Genomic DNA, 25,263 nt, shown 5'->3' with positions numbered 1-25,263 from the left:
ATTACACAAAAAGTTTGGATCGAATCGAATCAAAATACTTAATTAAACCAAATTAAAACCGAACTGAATTATTATGGTTTGATTTGATCGGTCTATTTGGTTCATAGGTTTTGATTTGGGTCTATGGAGTCTAATTGTTCATATATTTTTCTATCCATTTTTTCCTGTTAATGTTGAAGGCCCAACTAAAAAATATAAATCTTATACCATCATTTATGGGAAAATTAATAAAACTCAGTACTATTGCATTAAAAACTAAATTATAGAAAAAAAAACAGAACATCACGTTGAACAAAAAAAAAAACAAATACTGCTGCTGTAAGTGGTAGAAAGATGTTTCTTACTCACCTAGATAAGAATTTATTCACCTTTTCAAAAATTTGAAAAGAAAAAAAAAATATAATTTGGTTGATTTGGTTCAATAATTTTTAGACTGAATTGAACTGATCAATCAAAATTTTAATTAAAAGAAAACTGAGTCGAATCGTATAACTGAATAAACCGAATAAAATATACCAAATTCAATTTGTTTCGATTCGGTTTTACTCACCCATACTTTCCATGGTAATTCAATTAGGATGTGTAAAGAACCTAAACACTTTTAATTATCCTAAGAATATCATGGTTTAAAAGCTTAGAATATTGTTGTATGCTTAACATGTTTTTGTCTCAATTTGAAGTTCAATGAGAAAAGTTACCATGTGATATTCAGGAAAATTGGGCTTCATGCATTTCAAAATGAGATTTTATACCCTCTTTCATCCCAGACACTTGATGTAGCCTTAAGAATGTAAGTGATGTCAAAATTCTTGGGATTTAAAAATTTTCTTGTTGGAAATAGAAGAATGAGGTAAATAATTAGTTATCTTGTTATTTTGTAGATCCTATAGATTACTGGTTAAAATGGCTGTATTAGGGGTGCCATACTATACAGGGCAATAAATCAGATGCTCCCCCAGGTGGGTACCATTTAATTCCAACATTGATCTCATGTCATAAAGCTAAATTTAAAATTCCTAGTGGCTTCTATATTATATAGCAAAGTCATGGATATTTTCATAAAGGCTGCTGAATATATGAAAATTCCAGTTTATAGGACTGAGGATGAACCACTTCAGAAGCTTTTTATGTTGGTAAGGAGTGAGTTGAATCTCGACCTAAAGAACATTAAGCAGGAGCAGGCTAAGTTTTGGGAGCAGCATCCTGCACTGGTTAAGGTATTACTTTATTTGGAAGCCAACCAGTTAAAGCATCCTATTCTTATTCCTTGTGTGCTCACAACTATGCCATTTTTTCTTTTGCAGACAGAGCTGTTGATTCAAGCTTAGTTGACTTGTGATTTTGCAACTTTTTCTCCATCTTTGCAAGGTGATTTCAGGTGAATTTTAGAAATGGCACCTTGCCTTCTTGAAGAGTCAATGAAGGTGGCTTTGCTAACCAATTTTAGTGTTTAAGCAGACCCAGAGCTCTCTTGTTTTATTTACCATGCTTTTCACTTTAAATCTGAGCTTTCATCATTGATCATTATCCTTTAGTTCTGTGACTAAGAATTGTGGAAACATTATATCCTTAATTGTTACATGGTGAAGCAAGATCTTCTGCATGCACATGCTTGTGCCTGGTGTCAAATGGAGGTTTCTTTTATATCTTCGTTAAGTCAAAGACACACGTCAAACTTGAGCAGTTATGCCCAGCTTTTTCTATAGACTAGATATGTTTCCTGTGTGTAAATTCAGGAAGAATATACAGTCATGGAAGAAAGTTAAATTTTACACGTGCCAAATTGTAATTAATAAATGAACTGGTCCAAGTGGATTTCCTGGATGCTTAGTTTTGATATTAACAAATTCAAGTTAACTTGTAGCAAATATTTGATTGATTGTTTGCCGCATGTTATATTCGTCTAATCTGATTGATAACTAATTTTATGAGCTGAATGTTTTCTGATGCTGATTCTGATAGATTGATGCAGAATTGCAAATAATGATTTTAGAGAACTAAGACAAGAGAATCTTAGATATTTACTAATAGAGGAAAAAGAGAAATAGAGAGAGAGGAGAGGCACACTAGGAATAGAGAGGAAAAGAGATTAATTCATTTCATTTACAATGATCCATTACAACCTAGAGATCTATTTATAAATAGTGTAACTAAATACCTAAACTATCGATGTATCCCTAATTCCTTTAGTTACTCCTCTCACTCCTAATTCCCATGTATCAATACTCCCCCCACCAAGAGATCCTTGTCCTCAAGGATCAGTACAAAAGTGGGGAAACATTGAAAATAAGACTTCTCTCTCTCTTTTTAATGACCCTAAGATGCTAAAACTTGTAAAATAAAATAATTTGAGAACAAAATTAATGGACATCAAAATCCAAACATGCTGCAGTACTTCTTCAATCCAGAAGCCCATCATGGCAAGCCACATGAACTTGTGAGAGGCTCATTGTTGAAGCTTGAGAACAGCCCCTAGCTCCACCTTCTTGCCCCAAGTCCATCCCAAGGCTGTTGGGCTCATGTATACTTGAGAAGCCCAAACTTCATCCCCATAAGATCTAATAGCACCTTTAATAAGCCCATTTTTAATGAGTCTAATGGTTGGCACATGGTTCATATTTAGAACACACTTGGAAGAAATGTTGGACCAAATGACCTTTGAAGCAAATTCACGTAGATGCACATAGAGGTGGCAATTAGAAAATATTGCACAAACACACACCTAAGACCCATTATCTTTTCATCAGCTATATCCGACTGAATTCGTGCAATAAACCTATCTGATTTGAAAATAGAGCCATATTCCTTTTCTTTAATGGCGAAAGCATTAGTGAAAAAAGTAGGTGTGTCGTCATTGTAGTTTAGGTTGTTGGAGATGGTGGTCTTGGTCTTGCCTTCATCGAATATCATCACACTTCAAGTGTTTTTATCCAAATCAATGTTCACTTTGCAAAACCCTTCCTTCACATGAATCACGAATATCTTGTCGTTGGCATTACCGGTAGCAGTGTTAATGGCTTCATGCACTGTCCTGTAGCACCCATCCCCTCTATCCTTACACATCATAAACCTGCCTTTGAGACCCAACGACTCGGATCCTTCCCAGAAATTGTCATGCTTTGTCAAGAATGCCATCATCTCGCTGACCTGGTAAGTGCCTTTGGTGTACTTCAAAGCAAACTAGCAATCATACTGGTAGAGCAACATGGTGCTCTTCCACACTTGAGCGTCCTTGATCATGCCACGTGATAGCGCATCATTAGTCCAACTAAAGCTGTAGTCAGAGCTACGAAGCACCTCGATACAGACCTTGCAAGCATAGGCTTGGTTGATACTGGAAGAGGATGAGTTAAGGTAGTGTTTGGTTGGTGGGGAAGGGAAGGGAGGGAAATTTTCGCTCCCCTCCCCTCCACCTTACCAAGCAAGGCCCTTCCCCTCCCCTTGCTCCCTTCCCCTTGTTTGGTAAGGTAGAGGGGAGGGGAGATTTTTTAAAATTTCCCCTCCCCTCCCCTCCAAAACCTTCCCTCCCAATTTAGGAGGATGCCCCCTCCCCCTCCCTCACCTCCTCTCTCCTCGCCTCCCTTCCCCTCCATTCCCTCCCCTCTCCTCCCCTTGAACCAAACAGAGCCTAAGGGTAGACTTGACCATAGATTGGATAGTCTTAAAGTCTTCAAGGACATAGCCATAACGGAGTAGAGGATTTGAATTGGAGTAGGGTCGGAAGGTAGGTTTTGGAGAGAAGACTGGCGTTGTAGGCATTTTGGACGATAATGGAGGAGGAAGCAAAGGGGTAGGGTTTCACTGCTGCCGCAATTTTCTCCTTCTCACCAGTCTCTAATTTGTTAGCTAGCTTGTCTTTGTCACTAATCTAGTTCTTCATGTTATGGATGTATGCTTCAATGTTGTTATGAGCATTAGTCTTCTCCTTGACCTTCTTGTCTTCCTTTGCAAATTCTTCTGCTTCAGGAGCCATTCTATTCCTTGATTTTCTCATGATTGAAGGCTAAAGAGTAACATCCGTGTCGAGGCAGAGTTTATCATTGTTGAAGGTGTGGGTGGAGGGTTACGTGGCGGTGTGTTAAATGGTGTGCCCATAGTGACCACAAGAGAATGCAAGTGCTGGTCGGTAAGTATCGAGAGCTTAGTTGAGATTTTGTGCATCTGTTGAGAAACGCGAGACATGGTTTGCTTAATCTCAGTGAAGTTGTGAATCCGTTGGTCTAATGTCTGCTGGTTGCATTAAAGCAAAGCCAACTGCATCTTCAAACGATGTTTCAGGGCGCCAATGCGTTTGTTGGATTGGCTTTCCAGCAGAACCATGGCTAGAGAGGATGCTTTGATACCTTGATAGAGGAAGAAGAGAAATGGAGAGAGAGGAGAGGCAGATGAGAGATAGGGAGGGAAAGAGATTAATTCATTTCATTCACATTGACCCATTACAATTTAGATACCTATTTATAGATAATATAATTAAATACCTTAACTACCATTATATCCCTAATTCTCCTAATTACTTCTATTACTCCTAATTCTCATGTGTCATTTACAATATAAGATAATGCCTCTAATAAAAGATGGAGTAATTCATTTCATATGTTAAGTTGTGTAACTTGTATCAGACATCAGTGTAAAGTTTTTATTGCCTGAGGCCATTCTCAAATGAGGGATGTGATAATGGCATGTTGCTGTTATTTTATTCACATTTGATCTTTCCATTTAACATTAAATCCATCTATGTTCTATTTTCTGTAAAAGATGGCAGTTATACCACGCAATGCACAGGGGCATGGATGGCTGAGGCCTGCAATTTGTGTTGTTGAATTTTCTCAAAGTATTATTCAGGTGATAAATCTAAGTTCAAGTTAAGGATAATTACCATAATGCCAGCACTTTTTTTCTGCTAGCCTGACACAGATTAGTCTCACTGTGGCTCATTGTGTGGGTTATTCTGAGATTTAAATTCTATTGTTCTCTGGATGTAACTTTTTTGTCTCTATTGCATGCTGAAAAACTGATTACCTCTTCTTAGCAATCTGTCCATATCGTCAGATTCCATTATTCCTTATTGGCGATATCATTTCTTGAGTTCCTGGTGGATGTTCAAGTATCGAATTTCTGAGATGGCTAGAATGTTGTTCCCTTTAGAAGGCGTGAACTGAACTTGTCTGCTCTCTATTATCGTGGATCTTGGATTACTGAACTCGACTTTGGACTCACTTATGCTGATGCCTGTTGGTGTAACGGCTTCTGCTTCTCTTTAAAGATAAGGCACTGAAAATCTTTCTTGTTTTTCTTGGGAAAAGTTTGTGCGTATTGATCATAACAATGTCGCCCTCTTGAATACCATCTTCACTTTCAGTCTCACAAGTTACCTTAATAGTTAAGTAAGGCATCATATCCAGCACCACCTCAATGTCTTGCAAAGATGGAGACAAAGTTGCAAATTCATGAGTCAACTGAGCTTGAATCAATAGCTCTGTCTGCAAATTCATACAGCTGGGTTATCTTCGCTGAAGTACAAGACATTGAGGTAGTGCCGGACATGATGCCTTACTTAACTTGTGAGACTGAAGGCCAAGAGGGTGTAAAAGAGGGTGACATTGTTATGATCCATGCGTGGGTAAATATTAAATGGGGTAATGGTCTGGTTGGTGCTCTCCTGCATGCCCCTTGCTACCCATTTCACAAGAAGGAAAACTTCTGGTTTTTGCTTCCAAATTCTGTAACGTTTCGCTTTCACAGAGGCTCAGTTTTATGGATGAAGCTGCAGCCATTACTGCTGCATCCAAGGCAATTGAGGAATCAATGGAGGTTTCAGGAGCAAACGTGAAGGACGGTTTCAGAGGCTATTGAGAAGGGGAAGGGAGAGTCTAGATTGGTAATGGGCAAGTTCCAGGCCCCATCAGAGGGTAACTATAGTCTAACTTGTTATTGTTCGTGCGACTCATGGTTGGGTTGCGACAGAAGGACGAATATAAAGCTCAAAATTTTGAAACGATCTCTGGCTGGCACCCCCGGGGGGCCGCTGTGGCGGATGAAGGGCACACTGGAGGATGGGGAGGACCAGGATGGAGAATATGATGATTATGAGAGTAAGTATAGTGAAGATGAAGAAGATGATCAAGACACAAGAAATAAGCATGGAACTGCAAACGGCACTGGCGGTAAACATGGTGAAAGGGCAGATAACTCTGACACCGATGAAGAATGAGAAGTCGGTTTGATGATGTCGATGCAACTGTATGCAGTCTTTTTCCCTCCTGATTGTTAGAGGAACAATCAACAGAATAATAATCTATACAGCCCTTTTTAGTTTGTCCCAGTTAGGAGGTTTGGGTACCTGGACTTTTATTCTCGTCCTAGTCCAACTCATGTAGTGGTTAAATTGTCATTTTATAAATACCGAGGTTTATTAACTTATTTATCCTGTGGCGTTGATTTTGTTACGGGGCACGGGCAATGATAGCTTTCCAGTCACGGGGCCGTTTATCGATTTGCCGGTCTCCCGCCGCCCCCCTTGTCCCAAAAAAAAAGGGAGGGGGGGTTGTTCCCTGCAAAATTAATGCACCGATTTCACCCGAAAAAATGTCTATTTATTTGGACTATCATCTTATCTTAAAAAAAAAAACAAAATGATATGATAATGATTTATATTTCATGCCATTCTGTTTAATTCTGTCTCTAAAAAATTATTGCTGTCGTGGTGTTGGTGGTGGGGCTTAAATAGGTATGATTTTTATTTTTCACGCTTTGCTTTCCTCCCCTTCTCTCCTATCTGAAGTGAAATTTCGCAATGAACATTTATGATGGCATGCGATTTTAGTGAAAGTAAGTTATTTTCTCGTGACAAGATTGGGAAAAAGATGAAACAAAAATATAAAAAATAAAACCATTTTGATGTTAATGGTAATCACAGAAGTCCACGTGAAACGGTGAATATGGTTGATTTACAGGTACCCCATGCGTGGCAATGAACATTTTCCCACATTTTACTTTAAGTGGGATTAAAGACAATTATGCATAAAGATTAAAATGACAAAATATTTATAGTTTGAAATTATTATGCAAGATTAAATGTTTTTTTAGATTATGATATATAATTATTGAAATGTTCAGCAGACAAATAATTACTCCCTTAACAATTACACACATGAAATTTAACAAATCACGCACATAATTCAGTATCAAGACAAAAAAGAATTATGGTTCCATGTAGAAAATTTTCTGAGAAGTCAATTCGTGTGAACGTGACATATACAATTTTTTTCGTGAATGTGACTATTAAATTTTTATTCATGTGTAACTATTAAGTAATGTTATCTATCTCAAACATTTCGGTTATTACGTTTTCTTTTTCAGCAAAATAATTTTAAAAATTTAAGATCTTTACCTATAAGTTGGCAAAAAAAAAAAATCCTTACCTATAAATAATTTATTATTTTAGTCTTTAACCATAAGTCACATAAACATAAATAGTTTTTTTGGCAAATAAAAAATAATGATAACATGAGGTAGTCAGTGTCGGATAGTCACGTGATAAGGTGTGGCGCCAAGCAACTGGAGATTTTTCTATAAGGGCTAAACGTATTTTTTATCATTCAAAATTATTATATTCTTCTTGTTATTATTGAAGCGTGGGTGTGAGGAGGTGGGAGATCTGACTGCGGTACTTGGGATTTGGAATTAGAATTGACCCGTTTACGCTTTGAAGTACTTCTCTTGTCATGCATGCTTTGGGCTTACGGTTAATTTGGTGAGAGGGGAAATAGACGACGAGACTCGGATGACGGTTATCTGCTTCTATGGTTGATGGGATCCTTTCTGGCATCTGATATCAAAGGAAATTTGGAATTCTCTTTGTGAGTATGCTAGAAGTCGAGGCACTCAGCTCACTAAGATTCGCATATTGGGAATTGTCTGAACTGAGTGGAGGTTTTTCCGTGGCGGTAGGCCGGTGGCCCCTGGCCCCTGGCCCCTGGCCTTTGGTCCTATATTTACATCTTCAAAAGCCCTTTGCGGCAATTGTAGTGATTGGAAGACGACAGGTATTCGAATAAATATTTTCTGTTCAATTTTAATTTCAGGTGCTTTAAATCTGGGGTTTGATGAATTAAGGAAGTTCGGGGTTTGAATAATCCACGAAACCACTCGCCAGGCTCCTAGCTATTTTTAGCTTCTTAGTTTCAAATGGTGCTGTTGGGGCTGCTCATTCTGGAGTTGCTGCTTGTGTATAAAATTGCAATAGCAACATTCCTTCAATGATTTTAATCGTTATATTTCGAATACCGTCACAATTTTCTGCATGGACGTTAGATTTTGAGCTACTAAAGTTGTATATAGTAATACTGATGCTACTGTCAATTTAGCTTTAGTTTATCGGTTATTCTTTCGTTAATTTTCAGGGTTGCGTCCCTTTTAGCATTCGATGGTGGTTGCCCTTGCTTTTGAATTTCTGTGGTAGTATAGCGTAATTTTTGTTGGTTCATCTGCATATAAACAGCTTCTTGGCTCGAGATATAAGGAGTTTTAGAAAGAATGGGTGATGATTAACTCATGATGAAAGGGCTGGGTGGAGTCAGATTCAATGGGCACCCCTGATAAAAAAATATCTGAGCTTGTTGAAGTAGTTAGATCCTGGATCCCCCGGAGGGCTGAGCCACCAAATGTGTCTAGGGACTTCTGGATGCCCGACCAGAGCTGTAGGGTATGCTATGAGTGTGATTCCCAGTTCACAATATTCAACCGTAGGCATCATTGCCGAATCTGTGGAAGAGTTTTCTGTGCAAAATGTACTGCTAATTTTATTCCTGCACCTTCAGATGAGCCAAAGACTGGCCGTGAAGATTGGGAGAGGATTAGAGTCTGTAACTATTGCTTTAAGCAGTGGGAACGGGGCGAAGCAACTGTTGATAATGGGATTCCTTCACCAACCCCTTGTCTCAGCCCATCGCCATCTGCAACAAGCTTAGCTAGCAGCAAGTCCAGTTGCACCTGTCACAGCAGCAGTAGCACTGCTGGTTCAGTTCCTTATGCAACTGGTCCTTATCAGCGTGTGCCTTATAGTCCTCATCAATCTTCTCAAATGGATCTAATGGCAGATGACCAAGAAAATGTAACTTCTGGGAAGAGTATGAATCCTGGTGGTATGGTAGGGAATTTGGCGCCTAATCAGTATGGCTATTGCTTCAACAGGTACCTCTTGCTTTGATTGCCTGTTTATTTGGATTGAAAGTTATGTCTTTTTTCATTTCCCTAAATATGCAGTCTTTGTTTCTTTTGCTTGCATTTTGGATTCTGATGTGCTTATCAACATTAAGTAAATTTAAGGAAGAAATAGGAAGTGAGCTAGAGTTCTTATCTACTGAGACTTCAGGCGATTGATTTTTTATTTCAGTGTCATTAGTACCAGTTGTATACTTACAGTTCATTAACTTTCAGATGTTATAAATGTCTTCTACTTCAAACAATGGTGGCTAAATCTATAGTATGATCAGATGCTTTATAAACTTTGTTCTTAATGTTATTTTATGTTTGTTTTTCGGAACCAGCAGGAGTGATGATGAGGATGATGACTATGGTGGCTATCACTCTGATACAGAATCAAGGCATTTTTCTCGTGTTAATGACTATGACGATCCTGTTGACATTCATGGGATTGACCACGTCTATGGACCACTTGAAATGCATCATTACAGAGATAACACAGAGACAAAAAGTTTGAATTCTTTAATGCCTGCTCAGAATCTTGATCTAGAGGGCGTAGATGGAATTCAAGCACCTGCCAAAGAAGCTGATGAGAATGATCATGTTGACAGATGTGACACATCTCATTACATTGAGGAAAGCACTAATTCTGAACCTGTGGATTTTGAGAATAATGGGCTACTGTGGCTCCCTCCTGAGCCAGAAGATGAAGAGGATGAAAGAGAAGCTGTTCTTTTTTTCGAGGATGATGTTGATGATGAGGGTGCTGCTGGAGAGTGGGGATATCTTCGATCCCCTGCCAGCTTTGGTTCTGGTGAATACCGTGGTAGGGATAAAGCAAGTGAGGAGCACCGGAAGGCCATGAAGAATGTAGTGGAAGGGCATTTTAGAGCTTTGGTAGCTCAGCTTTTGCAGGTTGAGAGTTTAGCTGTTTGTGACGAAGATCACAAAGAGAGTTGGCTGGATATAATTACAGCATTGTCCTGGGAAGCGGCCACCCTTTTGAAGCCTGATATGAGCAAGGGTGGAGGCATGGACCCTGGTGGATATGTAAAGGTCAAATGCATAGCTTGTGGGCGCCAAAGTGAAAGGTAATGTTACTGGACCTTTCACTCAAATGAGAAGTTATTGAGCTATTATATAACTCTAGGTGTTGGTAGAGCATTTCCACTCTCTCTTTCTCTCTTGATACCTTGTGTTCATGTTTCATTGTGAACTCTTATGGGCATCTGGAACCTGTGATGGTGGACATGCTTCAATGATCTTGTTAGTTGATTTGTACTTTAATGTACTTTAATGTACTTCAGGAATGGTATTCTTTAATGAAATTTGCATCACCTCACTTCTGGTTTTTAATTTGCTTTGTATTTGTTACATTTTATACAAATTATTTTGTTCTAGTTGAATTATCTGTAATCTGTAATTTGAGTCCATTGTATTGTGTGGTAATTGATCAACTTTAAGTGCATAACTTTATTCCAAGAAATTACTATCTACAACAACAACAAGTCTTTATCCCACTAGGTGAGGTCGGCTACATGGATTGCAAGACGCCATTGTGCTCTCAAGAAATTACTATCTGATACAACATTTTTGTTTTGACTTCAGACAAATTAGATACGGTTGTCTTATTCTTTTTGGGGTCAAATTGTGCAATTATATTGAAATTTATTATCTATTTTTCCTTCACTTTTTGAGATGTAACAACTAATGTATGTGAATTACATTGATGGTAACAATTACCTGCACAGAAGAATTGGCATTTTTAATATTACATAGCTGTTTGTAGGCATATAATTAAGAAATTCATTAAGTTTTATTATAATTATCTTATACCATCCACTATTGAACTACTTCATGTTTTGAGTCTTGTGAATAAAGGTAGAGGAAGATTGACAAGAATAATCATCATAGTTATTGTGGCGGGACCTTTAGTAAACAATATATTCAAAGATTTGGTTGCTGATAAAGCATAATGGTACCATGCAATCCATCTAGCCAATTCCACCTAGTGGGATAAGGCTTGTTTGCTTGTTTTTTGTTGTTGTTGTTGTTTACTGAACTACTTTATATCCAACAAATGTGCGTTTCTATTGTGTTGAAGGACTGTTAAATTAGTATCATCTTCTTCCAATCTCACTGTTCCTTTCTGTTCTGGTATTAATTTTTCTGGAAATGAGCTCAAGTGCATCCTAGTTGTTTGTGCAGTGTGAATGTTTGATTATATACATATTTTTCTACTGATTTCAAAGTGCTTGTTGGGAGAGGGGTCTGTTTTCTTGATAATAAAAGATTCAGCTTGGCAAAATTGGCTGGTAAATTCAATTATGTGGCACATCTCAATATGCATCTTTCGTTGAAGGTTCATAAATTCATTCTTTCTGCCATCTATATCTGTTTACTGATATTCTAATTTGCTCTTTCCCAGCAAGGTGGTTAAAGGAGTTGTTTGTAAGAAGAATGTGGCTCACCGGCGAATGACATCAAAGCATGATAAACCACGTTTCTTAATACTTGGAGGAGCATTGGAGTATCAGCGTGTTTCTAACCAGTTATCTAGTGTTGATACTTTATTGCAGCAGGTTTCCTTTGCATTCGATGCAAACCAACTCTTAATTTGATTGTTATACCTGAAGCGTGTTTTGTGATTAGTGGATACAGCTGAAGAAATTTTCCACAACTTTTATTGCTATTACAGTACTTATCTATTTTATTATCTTTCACTCTTCTCTAGGAGATGGACCATTTGAAGATGGCAGTTGCAAAGATTGGTTCTCACTATCCCAATGTTCTCTTGGTAGAGAAATCAGTATCTAGGTATGCTCAAGAATACCTTCTTGCTAAAGATGTATCACTTGTTCTGAATATCAAGAGGCCACTTTTAGAACGTATTGCTCGATGTACTGGTGCACAAATTGTCCCTTCAATTGATCATATGAATCCCCAAAAGCTGGGGACCTGTGAATCATTTCACGTGGACAAATATTTTGAGGAGCATGGCAGTGCTGGGCAAAGTGGGAAGAAATTGACGAAGACGCTGATGTTCTTTGAGGGTTGCCCAAGGCCTTTGGGTTGCACTGTAAGTCCTATAAACTTGCGTGTTTTGGAACTTGAAAAGCTGTGTCATAAGTACTTGTGCTTATGGTCCCAGGTTTTTAGTCCCTCCCGGATCTGTAGGAGGGCTTCTATTCTAGTCAATTGTCTGTTACTTGAAATTGCAATGTGTAGGTTTGCTGTAATTTTTGTTTTATATTGCCACTTAAAATTCAACATCATTAGTTTCGAAAAATCATTTGTAAACAGATTTGAAATTGATCTGTTGCTTTTATTTTCTTTTTATTTTTTTAAATCTTTTCATTACTTATATCCATCTGTCTTGTGTTTCAAGATCTTGCTTAAGGGTGCCAATGGAGATGAGTTGAAGAAGGTAAAACATGTAGTACAATATGGAGTTTTTGCAGCCTATCACCTGGCTCTGGAAACATCGTTTCTGGCTGATGAAGGTGCTACACTTCCAGAACTTCCCTTGAAATCTCCCATTACTGTTGCACTACCTGACAAACCATCTAGCATTGAAAGGTCTATTTCCACTGTTCCTGGATTTTCAGTTGTGGGTGCTCGAGAGCATCAAGGAACTGATTCTGTTAAAGAATTGCTAAAATCTAATGATGGCCACAAGAAAGAAAGAAACTCATCTTGTTGCATTGACTCCATTGATGAATCATTGGTGGGTAGCTTGACCCACATGCAAGCACTCTCTGGAGATGCCATTCCATCAGGACAGGATACCTCATCTTCCCACTACAAAGATTTCCTCCCAAATAATGATTCCGAGGAGGACAATAAAAGAAATCCTAAAGAATTTTTTCAATGCACACGAGATGTGAGAAGGGAGTCTGTGTTGAATAATGATCTCATTTCTGATTCTTTCTACACCTTGGAGCCTTCAGGACAAGTTGGTATAAACCATACCAGTGGCACTGTGTTGTCTGCAAATCATGGAGAATGCCTTGAGCCACTACATGGAAAACACAATAATAATAATAATAATAATAATAGTATTCAGTCTGACGTCATAAATTCAAAAGAAGATTTTCCACCCTCAACTTCAGACCATCAAAGTATTTTGGTTTTCTTATCTACACGTTGTGTCTGGAAAGGAACTGTTTGTGAAAGGTCCCACCTTGTACGAATTAAATATTATGGAAGTTCTGATAAGCCTTTAGGACGATTTTTGCGAGATCAACTATTTGATCAGGTACTTATTGTTCCCTTTATGATTGTGGCTTTATTTAGTTGATTTTATCACCAATGGACAATGGCAATTTCATGAACTCAAAACTCAAACAAGATTGACTTTTCCTTACTAGAGTTACCGCTGCCACTCATGTGAGATGCCATCAGAAGCTCATGTTCATTGTTACACTCACCGGCAAGGGAGCCTTACAATTTCTGTTAAGAAATTACCTGCATTTTTACCAGGGGAACGAGAAGGTAAAATCTGGATGTGGCACCGGTGCCTGAAGTGTCCTCGTGTAAATGGTTTTCCTCCAGCCACTCGGAGAATAGTTATGTCTGATGCTGCCTGGGGCCTATCTTTTGGTAAATTTTTGGAGCTAAGCTTTTCAAATCATGCAGCAGCTAGCAGGGTTGCAAGTTGTGGTCATTCTCTCCACAGAGACTGTTTAAGATTCTATGGGTATACTTTTGAGTTTTGTCCTCTTATATTGAATTTATAGTGAAAATGTGATATGGAAGACCATAATGAGCTAAAGGAAAACTGAACATGGCATAAATATAGCACTGGTGCTTTTGTCTAATTGGCTATCTCTATTTCTGTAACAAAGGAGGGATTTATATTTGTCTGACAAGTCTCAAAACATCATAAAGCTTGATTAGATAATCACACCAATTGACCTACTACTCGCATGCTCAAATGAAGCGTGTGATACCTGGAACTAGATACAAGTCAGATTGATATTTCTGTTAACTTAGTTTATAATGAAGATATAACTCAAATGTTTAAGATTTTATATTGTGCATAAAAAAGTGCCAATATCTTTCCTTATTCTCCCTTTTCGAGCAACATTTGTGCAATGAGGTAATGCTCTTTAGTTTGTGATATGCTGTGAAAGTGGAAACAAATGGCATTGAAGTAAGTTAATAGTGATACCATAAATAAAGATGACGGTAAAGGATCATACTCAACAGTCGAGTTTATGCTTGATAATATTTTTTTTATCTCTTCCAATGTGCGCTAGCCAAGAAAAAGGCTGTCATGGTCTGCGTCTGTAGAAATATTATAATCATTGTTTTCTTCATGCAGTTTCGGGAAGATGGTTGCCTGTTTCCGCTATGCTTCAATTGACCTTCATTCTGTTTATCTTCCCCCGCCTAAACTTGAATTCAACTATGATAATCAAGGATGGATACAGAAAGAAGAAGATGAGGTTTATAACTGATCTTAATTGTAATATGCTGTCCAGTTTTGAGTGCTTTAGTATTTATGTGAACACCGATCTTATCCACCAGGTGCACAACAGGGCTGATGTGCTATTTGCTGAAGTTGGCAATGCTCTAAATCAAATGTCGGGTAAGTTTGCAGGTTTTGTGCTGCAGGAGGGAGGAAATAAAGCATCTGATTTCAGGCACTTAATTACTGAATTTGAAGGGATGCTGCAGAAAGAGAAAGAAGAATTTGCGGTGGGTTACTTGGAATTGATTTCTCCCTCTAATTTCTCTCCTCTCAGCGTCCCTCTTCAAAAGAAATAATGAAAGCATAATTTGCCCATGTAATGAGTATAAATGAATCTCAACCACATTTTGGCTCTCTTGAACATTTGGCCCTCTACTAGCTTCCGAGGATAATGAATAATATATTAGGGTCACTTTAATTTTTGTTGTTTTACTACGCTTCAGGTGGTAATACAATATTTCTTGGTTATGTGTAGGAATTGCTGCGAAAGGTGCTGAATAGAGAGGTCAAATTTGGCCATCATGTGGTTGATAATCTTGAGCTCAATAAATTGCTCAGGCAGATCATGATTCATTCTTATGTCTGGGACCAACGCCTGATATATGCCTCCAATCAAAGTAAAATTATGCTTCAAGAAGAAACAAGGAATTCGCCTCCAAATGTCAAGGAGAAGCCAATTGGCTCCAGGGAGAAGGTTGTTGAGGTGAATGTGGCCTCCAAGCCAGGGAGGGGCCATGGCAGTTGTGATTCCTTTCTTTCAGGAGAAAATCCTGATGGAAGTCTTACTCAAGGAAGCACAGACCTCCTTAACCAACCTGGCGAAGCACATAAATGTGAAGACAAGGATATAAACACAAGTCATGGAAAGGTTGACCTTTCTCTTTCTGATGTTGCAAATATTGGTGATAAATGTGAACCTATAGAGTTTGGAGGAGCTGTTCAAAGGGCTCAGCCAGAGGGTGAGTCTTCTATTATGGCTAATTTATCTTATACCCTTGATGCCGCCTGGACTGGTGAAAGTCACCCAACAAATTTGACACCAAAAGAAAATATTTGTGTGTCTCCAGATGCATCTCCAACAGATCCTCCGCCTATGGGAGATTTGGTTGAAGCAAAATCAGATTTTGAAAATTATACCGGTAGTAGGGGTGTGGATGAGATGGGAAGCAAGCATGATTCTAAATTGCTTCTCAAAGGCCTTGATACAAGATGGAGCGGGATGCCGTTTCCAAACTTATACAGTTCATTCAATAAAACTTCTTCCTTGAATACTCAAAAACTTGGTGAGTACAACCCTGTCTACATTTTATCATTTCGAGAATTGGAGCGCCAGATTGGTGCCAGATTGCTTCTGCCTGCTGGTATTAATGATGTCGTAGTGCCTGTCTACGATGATGAACCCACTAGTGCAATAGCGTACGTGCTTATGTCACTAGATTATCACGTGCAGATGGCAGAATCTGAAAGGGCTAAAGACAGTGGAGATTGTTCAGTTTCATTGCCACTTTTTGATTCCACAAGTCTACTTTCTCTTAGCTCTTTTGATGAGACAATTACTAATACATACAGAAGTTTTGGCTCTTCTGATGAGAGCATCTCTTCATCCTTTTTTTCTCGAAGTTCTCAGGCTGGGGATCCACACTTGGATGCAAAGGATTTCCATGCGAGGGTTTCTTTTACGGACGATAGCTCCCTTGGAAAGGTCAAGTATACTGTGACTTGCTACTTTGCAAAGAGATTTGAGGCTCTTAGAAGGATTTGTTGTCCTTCAGAGTTAGATTTTGTGCGGTCTCTTAGTCGTTGTAAGAAGTGGGGGGCCCAGGGAGGAAAGAGCAATGTTTTCTTTGCTAAAACTTTGGATGATAGATTTATAATCAAACAAGTTACAAAGACAGAGCTTGAGTCATTCATCAAGTTTGCACCAGCTTATTTTAAATATTTGTCCGAATCAATCAGCTCAGGAAGCCCTACTTGTCTAGCTAAGATCTTGGGCATTTATCAGGTACTAAATGTAAATTCCAAAAGACCCATTTTTTATATGTCAAGTCGTGGACACATTCCTAGTGATGGAATGCCTATTTAAGTGCTTGCCTGCCCCCGCTTTCTGCTGCAAATAAGCGTATATATTACATTTACCTATTTGGGATCAAAATAAATCCCCCTCCCTCTGTTAATACAATGCTAAACACTGCCGCCATGCATATATATGCAGAAAGTAGAATGTGTTGGCATATCAAAGAACGCTATCTTGATTATGAATAACCACTTTATTTTCCTTGTGCAACTAAGACATTTTAGTTCTCACTCTGATTATAAAATTTGAAGGTGACATCAAAGCACCTCAAAGGAGGAAAGGAAACAAAGATGGACGTGTTGGTAATGGAAAATCTTCTCTTTAGGCGGAACATCAGACTGCTTTATGATTTAAAAGGGTCATCTCGATCACGTTACAACCCAGATACAAGTGGGAGTAATAAAGTTCTCCTGGATCAGAATCTCATAGAAGCAATGCCTACCTCTCCAATATTTGTTGGGAATAAGGCAAAGCGGTTGCTTGAGAGGGCTGTGTGGAATGATACTTCATTTCTTGCTGTGAGTTGAATATCACTTCCCTTCTTGATTCCATACATAATTTCCTCATGTTTTATGTTTTCATTTCTTGGCGATATGATATTGCTAATGTTGGTCCAGTCGATTTATGTGATGGATTATTCGTTGCTGGTTGGTGTGGATGAGGAAAAGCATGAGCTGGTTTTAGGGATAATTGATTTTATGAGGCAATATACATGGGATAAGCACCTTGAAACTTGGGTGAAGACGTCAGGGATCCTAGGTGGACCTAGGAACACTGCTCCAACAGTAATATCGCCTCAACAGTACAAGAAACGGTTCAGGAAAGCTATGAGTGCATATTTTCTTATGGTGCCTGATCAGTGGTCTCCTCCAATGTTACACCCTAGTGGCTCCCAATCTGACCTTTGTGATGAACATTCATGATACTGTCTTCTCTTATAGCTATACCTCATTGTATCTTGTCGTCTCCCAATTTTTGCTCCTTTTCCATAGTTTGCAAGGGCTCCTCCAATTCCTGGAGATCCTTTTATTAGAAAGGGAATGGAAGACGTTATCCCATGAAATGGTAAATGTACAGCTTATTATTTGTAACCTTTTTTCCTTGTTGGTTGTAAAATAATGTATTTCCTCTGTTCCAATTTGTTGATTTCCCTTCTCTTGGAAGGCAGATACTATGGGATGATTATGTATCACGCTTTTGCCTCAGCCTTTCGCACACAAGCAAAAATGCATGTCGGTTATCCAAGATGTTGGGGGTCAGGATCCAAACCTAATTACGATGTGAGAGAAACGTTTAGAATATAGTTTCTATTTAGGATTATGAGAACTTGAATAATGTAGGTAGGTTACTAACATCAATAGGCAGTTGGATGATGCATTGCTCGAAATCTTTTGTGGCCTTGCTTGCAAACTAGATCGCGTGGGAATAATTCGTATGATCTCGACAAGGCAGAGATCTTGTGTTTGTTCTTGTTGCTGGCAATGGTCCTTCGAAACCACTGCTCTGGACTTGCGAGGCCGAGTTGTTTGGAATCTTGAAATGTCCCTTTCAGATGAAGGCGGTGGTTCTGTTGAATGCGGTTGAATGCCTTTTCCGTAGCAGATTCCGAGAAAGTCTTTGAGAACCCAATTTCTTTTCCTGCCCGGAAACGGAAGAGAGAGACATTTACCGATTCAAATAAAATGGGTTGCGAACAACTTCCCAAGTTCCAATAACTTGTGATTCCGCCGACTTTATAATCCTGTGCTCCTTTTACAATGGACCCTCTGACTCGATCCTCCGAAGTATAAATTTTTGTTATCATTGTGAGTGTTGAAAGCATGCCTCCAACATCTAAACCATCCTCATCAAACCACGAAAACAAAGACGCCATCTCGCAACCAAACAACTTTATGTGGGGCCGCAGGATGCCAATAAAACCTTGCCTCGCCGCTCATCCTCAAGGGTTGAGAAAGTAATTATAATTAAAATTAACATGGGAATGGCCCCGGTAATTTCCTAAGGAACCGCGCGTTTGGCTGTTTCATCACGTCAAATCCCATGAAACAAAGTCATCACTGGCCAAAATGAGAGGGCCTTTGGATGATTAAAAATCAATGGTGGGTGACGCTGATGCATCATACTATACCACTCGCTTCTATTTAGTATTTACTATGGCCATTCCCATTTTGTTGCTTATCTCAGGTAGCCTTCATACTCCACTTCTTTTCCTTTCCCTTCGAACTCATCACTCATTTTGTTGTTTGGTCACTCTCCTCTTGTTTGTCTTTGGGTCCCATCAGGCCTCAAAGTTGATATTCAAAAAACCCTAAAAACGAAATGCATGGCGTATTTTGAAATATTCAAACCGTCAGTAATTTAACATATTATGCACAGTCCGTGCGCAAGCAAGGGTCAAACCGTCAAAGACGTGATTTATTGATCGGCAAATGATGTAACACGTTGTGGAGACTAGATGTTGCTTTGCTTGGTCCAAAAGAATAAAAGAAGGATCCTCCTGCCTCGGGCACATGAGGTGTCTGAGGAAACCAGAAAGTAACTACGCACGTCTTCTTAAGTTAATCGCGAATGTTATTGAGAGAGAATTTTATCTCAACAACAACGAGAATACATCGTGTCGGTCGGTCTTATAGAATAAATAAATAAATTTCTCCTGAGGAGGAATCAAACCCCTAAGCCGGCGGTGTAAGTGACCCCCGTTGAAGGTAACCAGAGATTGCCCTCAATAAAGCGAGCCACCGTGAAGTTAGCGGCCTGGCTGGAATCGTTCAGAGGCCGGTAGCCTCCCCATTTGACTCGCTTCTCCGGCGCTGCTCCGGCCCCGTAATTCAGGTACTCGGCGTAGTACAATGTGTCCAGCGCGAAGTCCCCGTTCCACTCCAGCCACCCTTCTGGCCTCACGACCTCGCTCATGTACGATTGCATGAACACTGTTCGTGAGTAGCTCTTCCACGGTCTTCCCAGGTACGTCTGCGTCGAGTTCAGCCACGGCACCAGGTCTGAATCTGCCGACACGTTGCAGAACTGGAAGGAGAAACCCGACGGCTCGTTGGGGTCCTTTCGCCCCTGAGCCGTGATGGTGTTCTTTTGATTTGCCAGGCCCTTCTTTGCCACTAACTGGCAGTTTTGGAACACGGCCGTGGCGTCCCCGAAGATGAAGTCCACCGTGCCGCTGATCTTGCATTCTCTGTAGAATTGCCGCATCGTGTGGGTGTAGAGGCTGTCCTGGTATCCATAAATGCCGCATCGGTAGTACACTGAGAGGTCCGAGTCGGATCTCAGTGCCACTGCCTGGTGCTTCTCCGGCCCTGCCGTGTTCTGGAACCCCATGTCTCGTGCTATGAACCCTCTCCCGCTGACAGCTGCACATGCCACAATGGAAAATGGGTCACATATCTGATTCCGAGCCTTCCTTTTATCCTTCTTTCTTTAAGTTTTAATTGCCCCCCACATGCTCATTAATTTTTCTTCAATCAATCGGGTCCCCATTCACGGTTGAAATTGCTTTCTTAGCTTCTTCTTTTATTAGCTTCTGCTCCGTGTTAGAGCAGCTTTGGGCTATTTCATCCATTTCTAACAGTTCCGTGATACTAGTTTCCTGTCCCTCTTCCTGTCTCTGTCTCATCATTTGCGAAGCACGACACCCAAACTCAATGCGTACGCAATTTACTTCACGGGAAAAGACCATATCACATAGTACATTTTTACCTTGACCCGCCGAAGTCCGTGTATCTGTGCTTAATTTAAAACGTCTTTTCGTTATAATTAAACATGATGTAAACATGTGTTTTTCAAAAATTCAGTTGAAGCCTTCTCTTTAAGACCAAGATAAACAAAGAGAAAGAGGTTACCAAAAGTAGCGGTGCGGAAGGTCGTCCAACCGTCCACGAAACTACGGTTGCTGGAGATTATGGTGGCATCCATACCGTCACCAATCATCATGAGGTTCCACTTCTTCTTTTTGATCTCCACGTTCTCGGTGTACACGCCTCTCTTAACATATATAACATGGCGCTTCATGCTATAGTCAGGAGCTGCAAGCACCGCATCCATCACCTTGGTGTAATTTCCGGTCCCATCAGCAGCCACCACCACATCTACCGGCACGCCATTGGCCTGCAGGAGCTTGCGGTCCCGAGGTTTAATCCAGGAGGGGAACCAGCTCTTGCGGCTGGAGAAATGGTCCGGGACAGTGTGCACCTGGGCCAGCAGCTCCTGCACCAACGAGGTCACCTGTCCCAGGCCGCTGGATATCAGACTGCTCACGATGCTGTCGGTGCCTTCAAAACCGTCCATGCATGTCTCCGGATTCGCCAGCGCGGCGCTCAACCAGGTCCTCAAATCGGAGCTCAGGTTTCCAGTACCGTTATGCTTGCCTGCAAGAAAGCGGTGATGAGGGATGGTGCATGGAACGGAGAGGGGAAACAGGGGAGCTCAAGAGTTGAGAGTGTTATGGTAGTAGATCGAAGTGGGGTTACCTTGGGGAGATTGAGAAGCAGAAGCGGACCAGGAAAGTTGATCGGAGGACACGTCGAGCAAATCGAGGCAGTCGAAAACTGCACGGGAGATGCGAGAGTCGGGGGAGAAATCAGAGAAGCGGGACAAGAGGGAGATAAGCTGGCGCAAGACATGGAGGGCCTGAGAGACGGAGGAAGAGAACTGGGAGGAGGAAACCTTGAGGCAGTCGGAGGCGACGACCTGGTGGGACGAAGCGGGAGGAGAAGCTGCGAGGAGGAGGAGGAGGAGGAGGAGAGAGAGGGGGAAGATGGAAGGGGGAGCCATAAGATGGGAGGAGGGAAGAGATTTCTCTGGAGAGTGTATATATAGGAAGAGGAATGAGGTGGTGGCGGGGGGGCAGGTGAGGGGATTCAATACTACGGCCTCCGCCTAATCAAGTGATCCTGGGTTTAATGCTCAAACGCACTTGTCACCTTCAAGTTAATTAAGCATTCAATGCAGTTATTCCGTCAACACAAGCACAACCTCAATTAACTGTTACATAATAGTCCCTTCATTTTAAATTAAAAAATATTTTTAAATAAAATTTTATATATTAATAAATTTTATTAAATATATTTAATAATTTTAAAATAAAAATATAAACCAATACCTATCATTTAATATATTAAAAAAATAATAAAAATTAATTATAAAAAGAGAGAAAAATTATATTAAAATTGATATATTTAATGAAACATTAATTTAGTCAAAGTGTGTTATATTTTAAAATAAAAAAATTTATAAAAAATATTTTATAATTTAAAATGAAGAAAATGATGTTAGAATAAGTTATCAAAAATTTACGTGCCTTTGCTCAACACATCTCTCCGGTGCTCAATGCTTTATTCATTTGATTTAATGGTATGATATTACTAATTATGATATTAAAATAAATATGTTATTCATTTAATGATTTTTATTAATACAAATTTATTTTCAAAAGCATTTAATCAATGATAGTGAATAATGTATTTATTTTAATAATATAATTAACAATCTAACCTCATTAAATTAAATAGATGGACGGAATTCGACATGCAGAGATGTACTGAGGAAGGCATGGAGAGAATGCCAACATGCATGTATTTCAGGTTTAGCATAAAATGCCTTTCTAACAAAAACGTGGAGCTTGCACTGCAATTAATTGATTGACGCAGGCTTCGGTAATTATGACCTTGCAATTCTGCCATGCACTACTGAGTACCGATCATTATTCAAGTGTTGCGTTGATAAGATCATTTTTCAAGATACAGCCCAACTTATGATCTTTCGTGCAAAATGACTATTCCAAGGAACATTCTTGATTTATGTACCGTACAACGCGCAGGGCTGTTGCTAGTTATTTAAAATAATTCACTTCCAAGTAGAATGTAATTGGACGCGAGAACAAACGTGTGCGTGAAAGGCCGTGTGAAAACTATTGTCACCAATTATATTGCCCGGCTATTAATTAGAACACGGTGATACAAAGTAGATCAGGATCTTGTTATGCATCAGACTAGGAGGGAATACAATAAAGTTGGGATATTTATACGACAGTGAAAATGAAAAGTTTGCACATGCATGTATTATAACTCTGAGCGTACGTTTAATATTTTGAAATGAAAATAGTAGCATTTCTTACTCAGCAACTCCTCACCGCAAATTAAATGGTTAATCTCTATTGATAACTAATTGAATGTTCTTAATGTATTTTGTAATTTCACTACTATATTTATAAGAGGTAAAAATAAAAAATAAAAAAAATATTTTATATTTTAGAGTTTTTTTTTTTGGTTGGGGGGGGGGGAGCAAGCAAGATGGGAGGGGTTTGGATACCTTCAATTGAATAAGGGGGAGGTCATATAAATATATAGGACGGATGCGACGGGGCAATGAATGGGAATAACAAGTTTGAGGGAAATTAAAAAGCAAAAGCAAAAGCAAAAAAAGATAATAATTACGGAGGTCAAAAACAGATTGGGAACAGTAAAAGGTACAGAAGGAAGCACCGTGGAGGGAAGGATGGGAATAATTAATTAAAGAGTAATTGGAGATTAAGGAAGAGAAAGGGGAGTCATGATCAATCAGCATACGCCATATATGCATGCAAATTAAAGAGACCCCCCATGCCAACTTTATCTTTCTTTCTCAAGCCCCAAACATGGACGCGTTTCCAGCAAATATTTTATAAACCAGAAAAGGATGAGAACGCGGAATCTGTCAAATCCTACTGCCTGGCTGGAATGCTGCATCTCCCTCTCCTTGCTTTATTCCCCCGTCAGCTTTTATCTCTTCTTTTCAATGTGTACTCACATTTATACACAATTCAGCAACCCATGAAAAAGAAAACTTTAGATCTATCCGTACATTGTCTGCAATTCTACAATCTATTCTATCTTCTATTCATCTGCCTCTCCCCTGGCCCTTCCCATTGCCGCCACCAAGCTCGTCATATTTTCCTTGGCCTTTCGCCTTCAGTTCCTAATTACTTGCCAATATTCCATGCATATAATCATTCTTCATATACAAGACTGTGAGATATTTTTCTTCATCGAGGACTTCTTTGTTTGTTTGTTTTTTTTTTTAAATTTTTGAATCGTGTTTGGATCTGAAACTAACTGGCAAGAAAAGGAAAGACTCCTAAATGATGCTTTCATCGATTAAGAGCAACAGACACCTTAACGTGAAATTTAATTGAGTTGGTTATAAACAAGCAACGAGTGCACTACTGATTGCCTACAATTTTGAGCAAGCTGTATTTAATACAAATTGCAAGACAATCGCTAGTATCTGACTTGTTAGTATGCTCGTAGCTGTGGGTGGATGCGTGTCCTATATATATATATATATATATTGGAAAAAGGTTATGCTAGGAATAATTTTTTTTAGAAAAAAATAGCTTAGTTATGAAAGTTGATTGGTTTGTTTGATTTTGACCCCATTTAGAGGGGTAGGTTTGATTTAATACACTCGATTCGTAGTATTTGATGCTCAGCATCGCGTTAGCTGCAACGCGCTATCCTTGGATGGCGTGACTCACCTCAGATTTCAGTCTTCGTCCATATCAATCAAGTCGTCCCACAATATTCTTCTGCTATTCATCCTCTACTCTTACTATATCACAATAGAACGCACTTTTTAGAAGAATCTTTTGACTCAAAATATTGGACATTAGTCAAATTTTATGTCCTTCATCATTTACACCCTTGCTTTCTTTATATTTTTTGTCTTTAAATGTTCTATATTTAAAAATCATATATGTATTATTAAAAAAATTCAAAAGTATAAATATAAAGATATAAATATTTTTTTAAAAAATAAAATTTCAACTAACATTTTCTTATAAAATGTAAAATAATTATCAATAATATATATTGTGATCGCGAAGAAATGTATTAAAAAAATATATCTTTTGATCCTTACACTTTATTCGTATTTTACTATAAGACCTTATGCTTTTTTATGATATTTTAGGTCATATATTGTTATTTTTTAATATTTTAGGTTCTTAAATGAAGAAAATAAATAAAGCATAGAGTGTAAAATGTTAAAAAATAAAAATATTTGGACTCAAAATATTAAAAAAATAAAAATTTATAATAAAAGACCAATAAGGTGTGAAGATTAAAATGTACGTTTTTTCAAATATATTCTATGTCTTTGTGGTTTTCATTTCCAGTGGCTTCCCTCCCAACACTTTCACTCTCCCCATCACATCCACGATTAGGGCCGTGCAGTGCAGGTGGGCTGACAGCCGAGTCCTGTCCAAGTTATTCGGGTTAGTCAGGTAGAGCACCGAGTTCGGGCTAAGACATGCCCTCCCAGCTCGAGTAACACACGCATTGTTTTGTTTTTTTTTTTTAATAACTTTTTTATAAAAATTAATCATTTATATTATTATTTTACTCAACATTTTTTATGATTTCAATTTTTTTAATTTTTTTAAAATTTAAATTTAATTTTGGATAAACATAACTTTTGGTCCTTATATTTTTTTAATATTTTAGATCCTTACACTTTTATTTTT

At 38.9% G+C, this 25,263-nt stretch overlaps 2 protein-coding genes and 1 pseudogene across 6 annotated transcripts; 2 read left to right on the top strand and 1 right to left on the bottom strand.

Annotated features, from left to right (window-relative positions):
* The first annotated feature begins 3,966 nt into the window (after positions 1–3,966).
* Positions 3,967–6,420, top strand: LOC129319440 (dnaJ protein ERDJ2A-like; annotated as a pseudogene).
* Positions 6,421–7,630: 1,210 nt separating this feature from the next.
* Positions 7,631–17,959, top strand: LOC129320213 (1-phosphatidylinositol-3-phosphate 5-kinase FAB1B-like). Of its 5 annotated transcripts, XM_054965514.1 has the most exons (13): positions 7,631–8,045; positions 8,403–9,192; positions 9,549–10,295; positions 11,633–11,786; positions 11,939–12,283; positions 12,593–13,462; positions 13,575–13,903; positions 14,531–14,654; positions 14,737–14,907; positions 15,156–15,639; positions 15,748–16,682; positions 17,006–17,272; positions 17,372–17,959. In XM_054965514.1, exons 2-13 carry the CDS (start codon positions 8,585–8,587, stop codon positions 17,675–17,677), a joined length of 5,340 nt encoding a protein of 1,779 aa, XP_054821489.1. In that variant the 5' UTR covers positions 7,631–8,045; positions 8,403–8,584; the 3' UTR covers positions 17,678–17,959. The 5 variants fall into 5 exon arrangements, with proteins under 5 accessions (XP_054821489.1, XP_054821487.1, XP_054821488.1 ...); XM_054965512.1 differs by having other exon boundaries at positions 8,501–9,192; positions 15,156–16,682; XM_054965513.1 differs by having other exon boundaries at positions 9,552–10,295; positions 15,156–16,682.
* A 1,187-nt stretch (positions 17,960–19,146) lies between these two features.
* On the bottom strand, positions 19,147–21,559 carry LOC129320214 (pectinesterase/pectinesterase inhibitor PPE8B-like). The gene is made up of 3 exons (XM_054965516.1): positions 21,233–21,559; positions 20,606–21,130; positions 19,147–20,116 (listed from the first exon to the last, which is right to left on the bottom strand). The coding sequence occupies exons 1-3, from the start codon at positions 21,534–21,536 to the stop codon at positions 19,419–19,421; spliced, it is 1,527 nt and encodes a 508-aa protein (XP_054821491.1). The 5' UTR covers positions 21,537–21,559; the 3' UTR covers positions 19,147–19,418.
* Between the last annotated feature and the right edge of the window lie 3,704 nt (positions 21,560–25,263).

Source organism: Prosopis cineraria, unplaced genomic scaffold (assembly GCF_029017545.1).
Source record: "Prosopis cineraria cultivar Desert tree isolate PC_DT_omini unplaced genomic scaffold, ASM2901754v1 PC9, whole genome shotgun sequence".
NCBI lineage: Eukaryota > Viridiplantae > Streptophyta > Magnoliopsida > Fabales > Fabaceae > Prosopis > Prosopis cineraria.
This window is presented reverse-complemented; position numbering and strand designations above follow the sequence as displayed.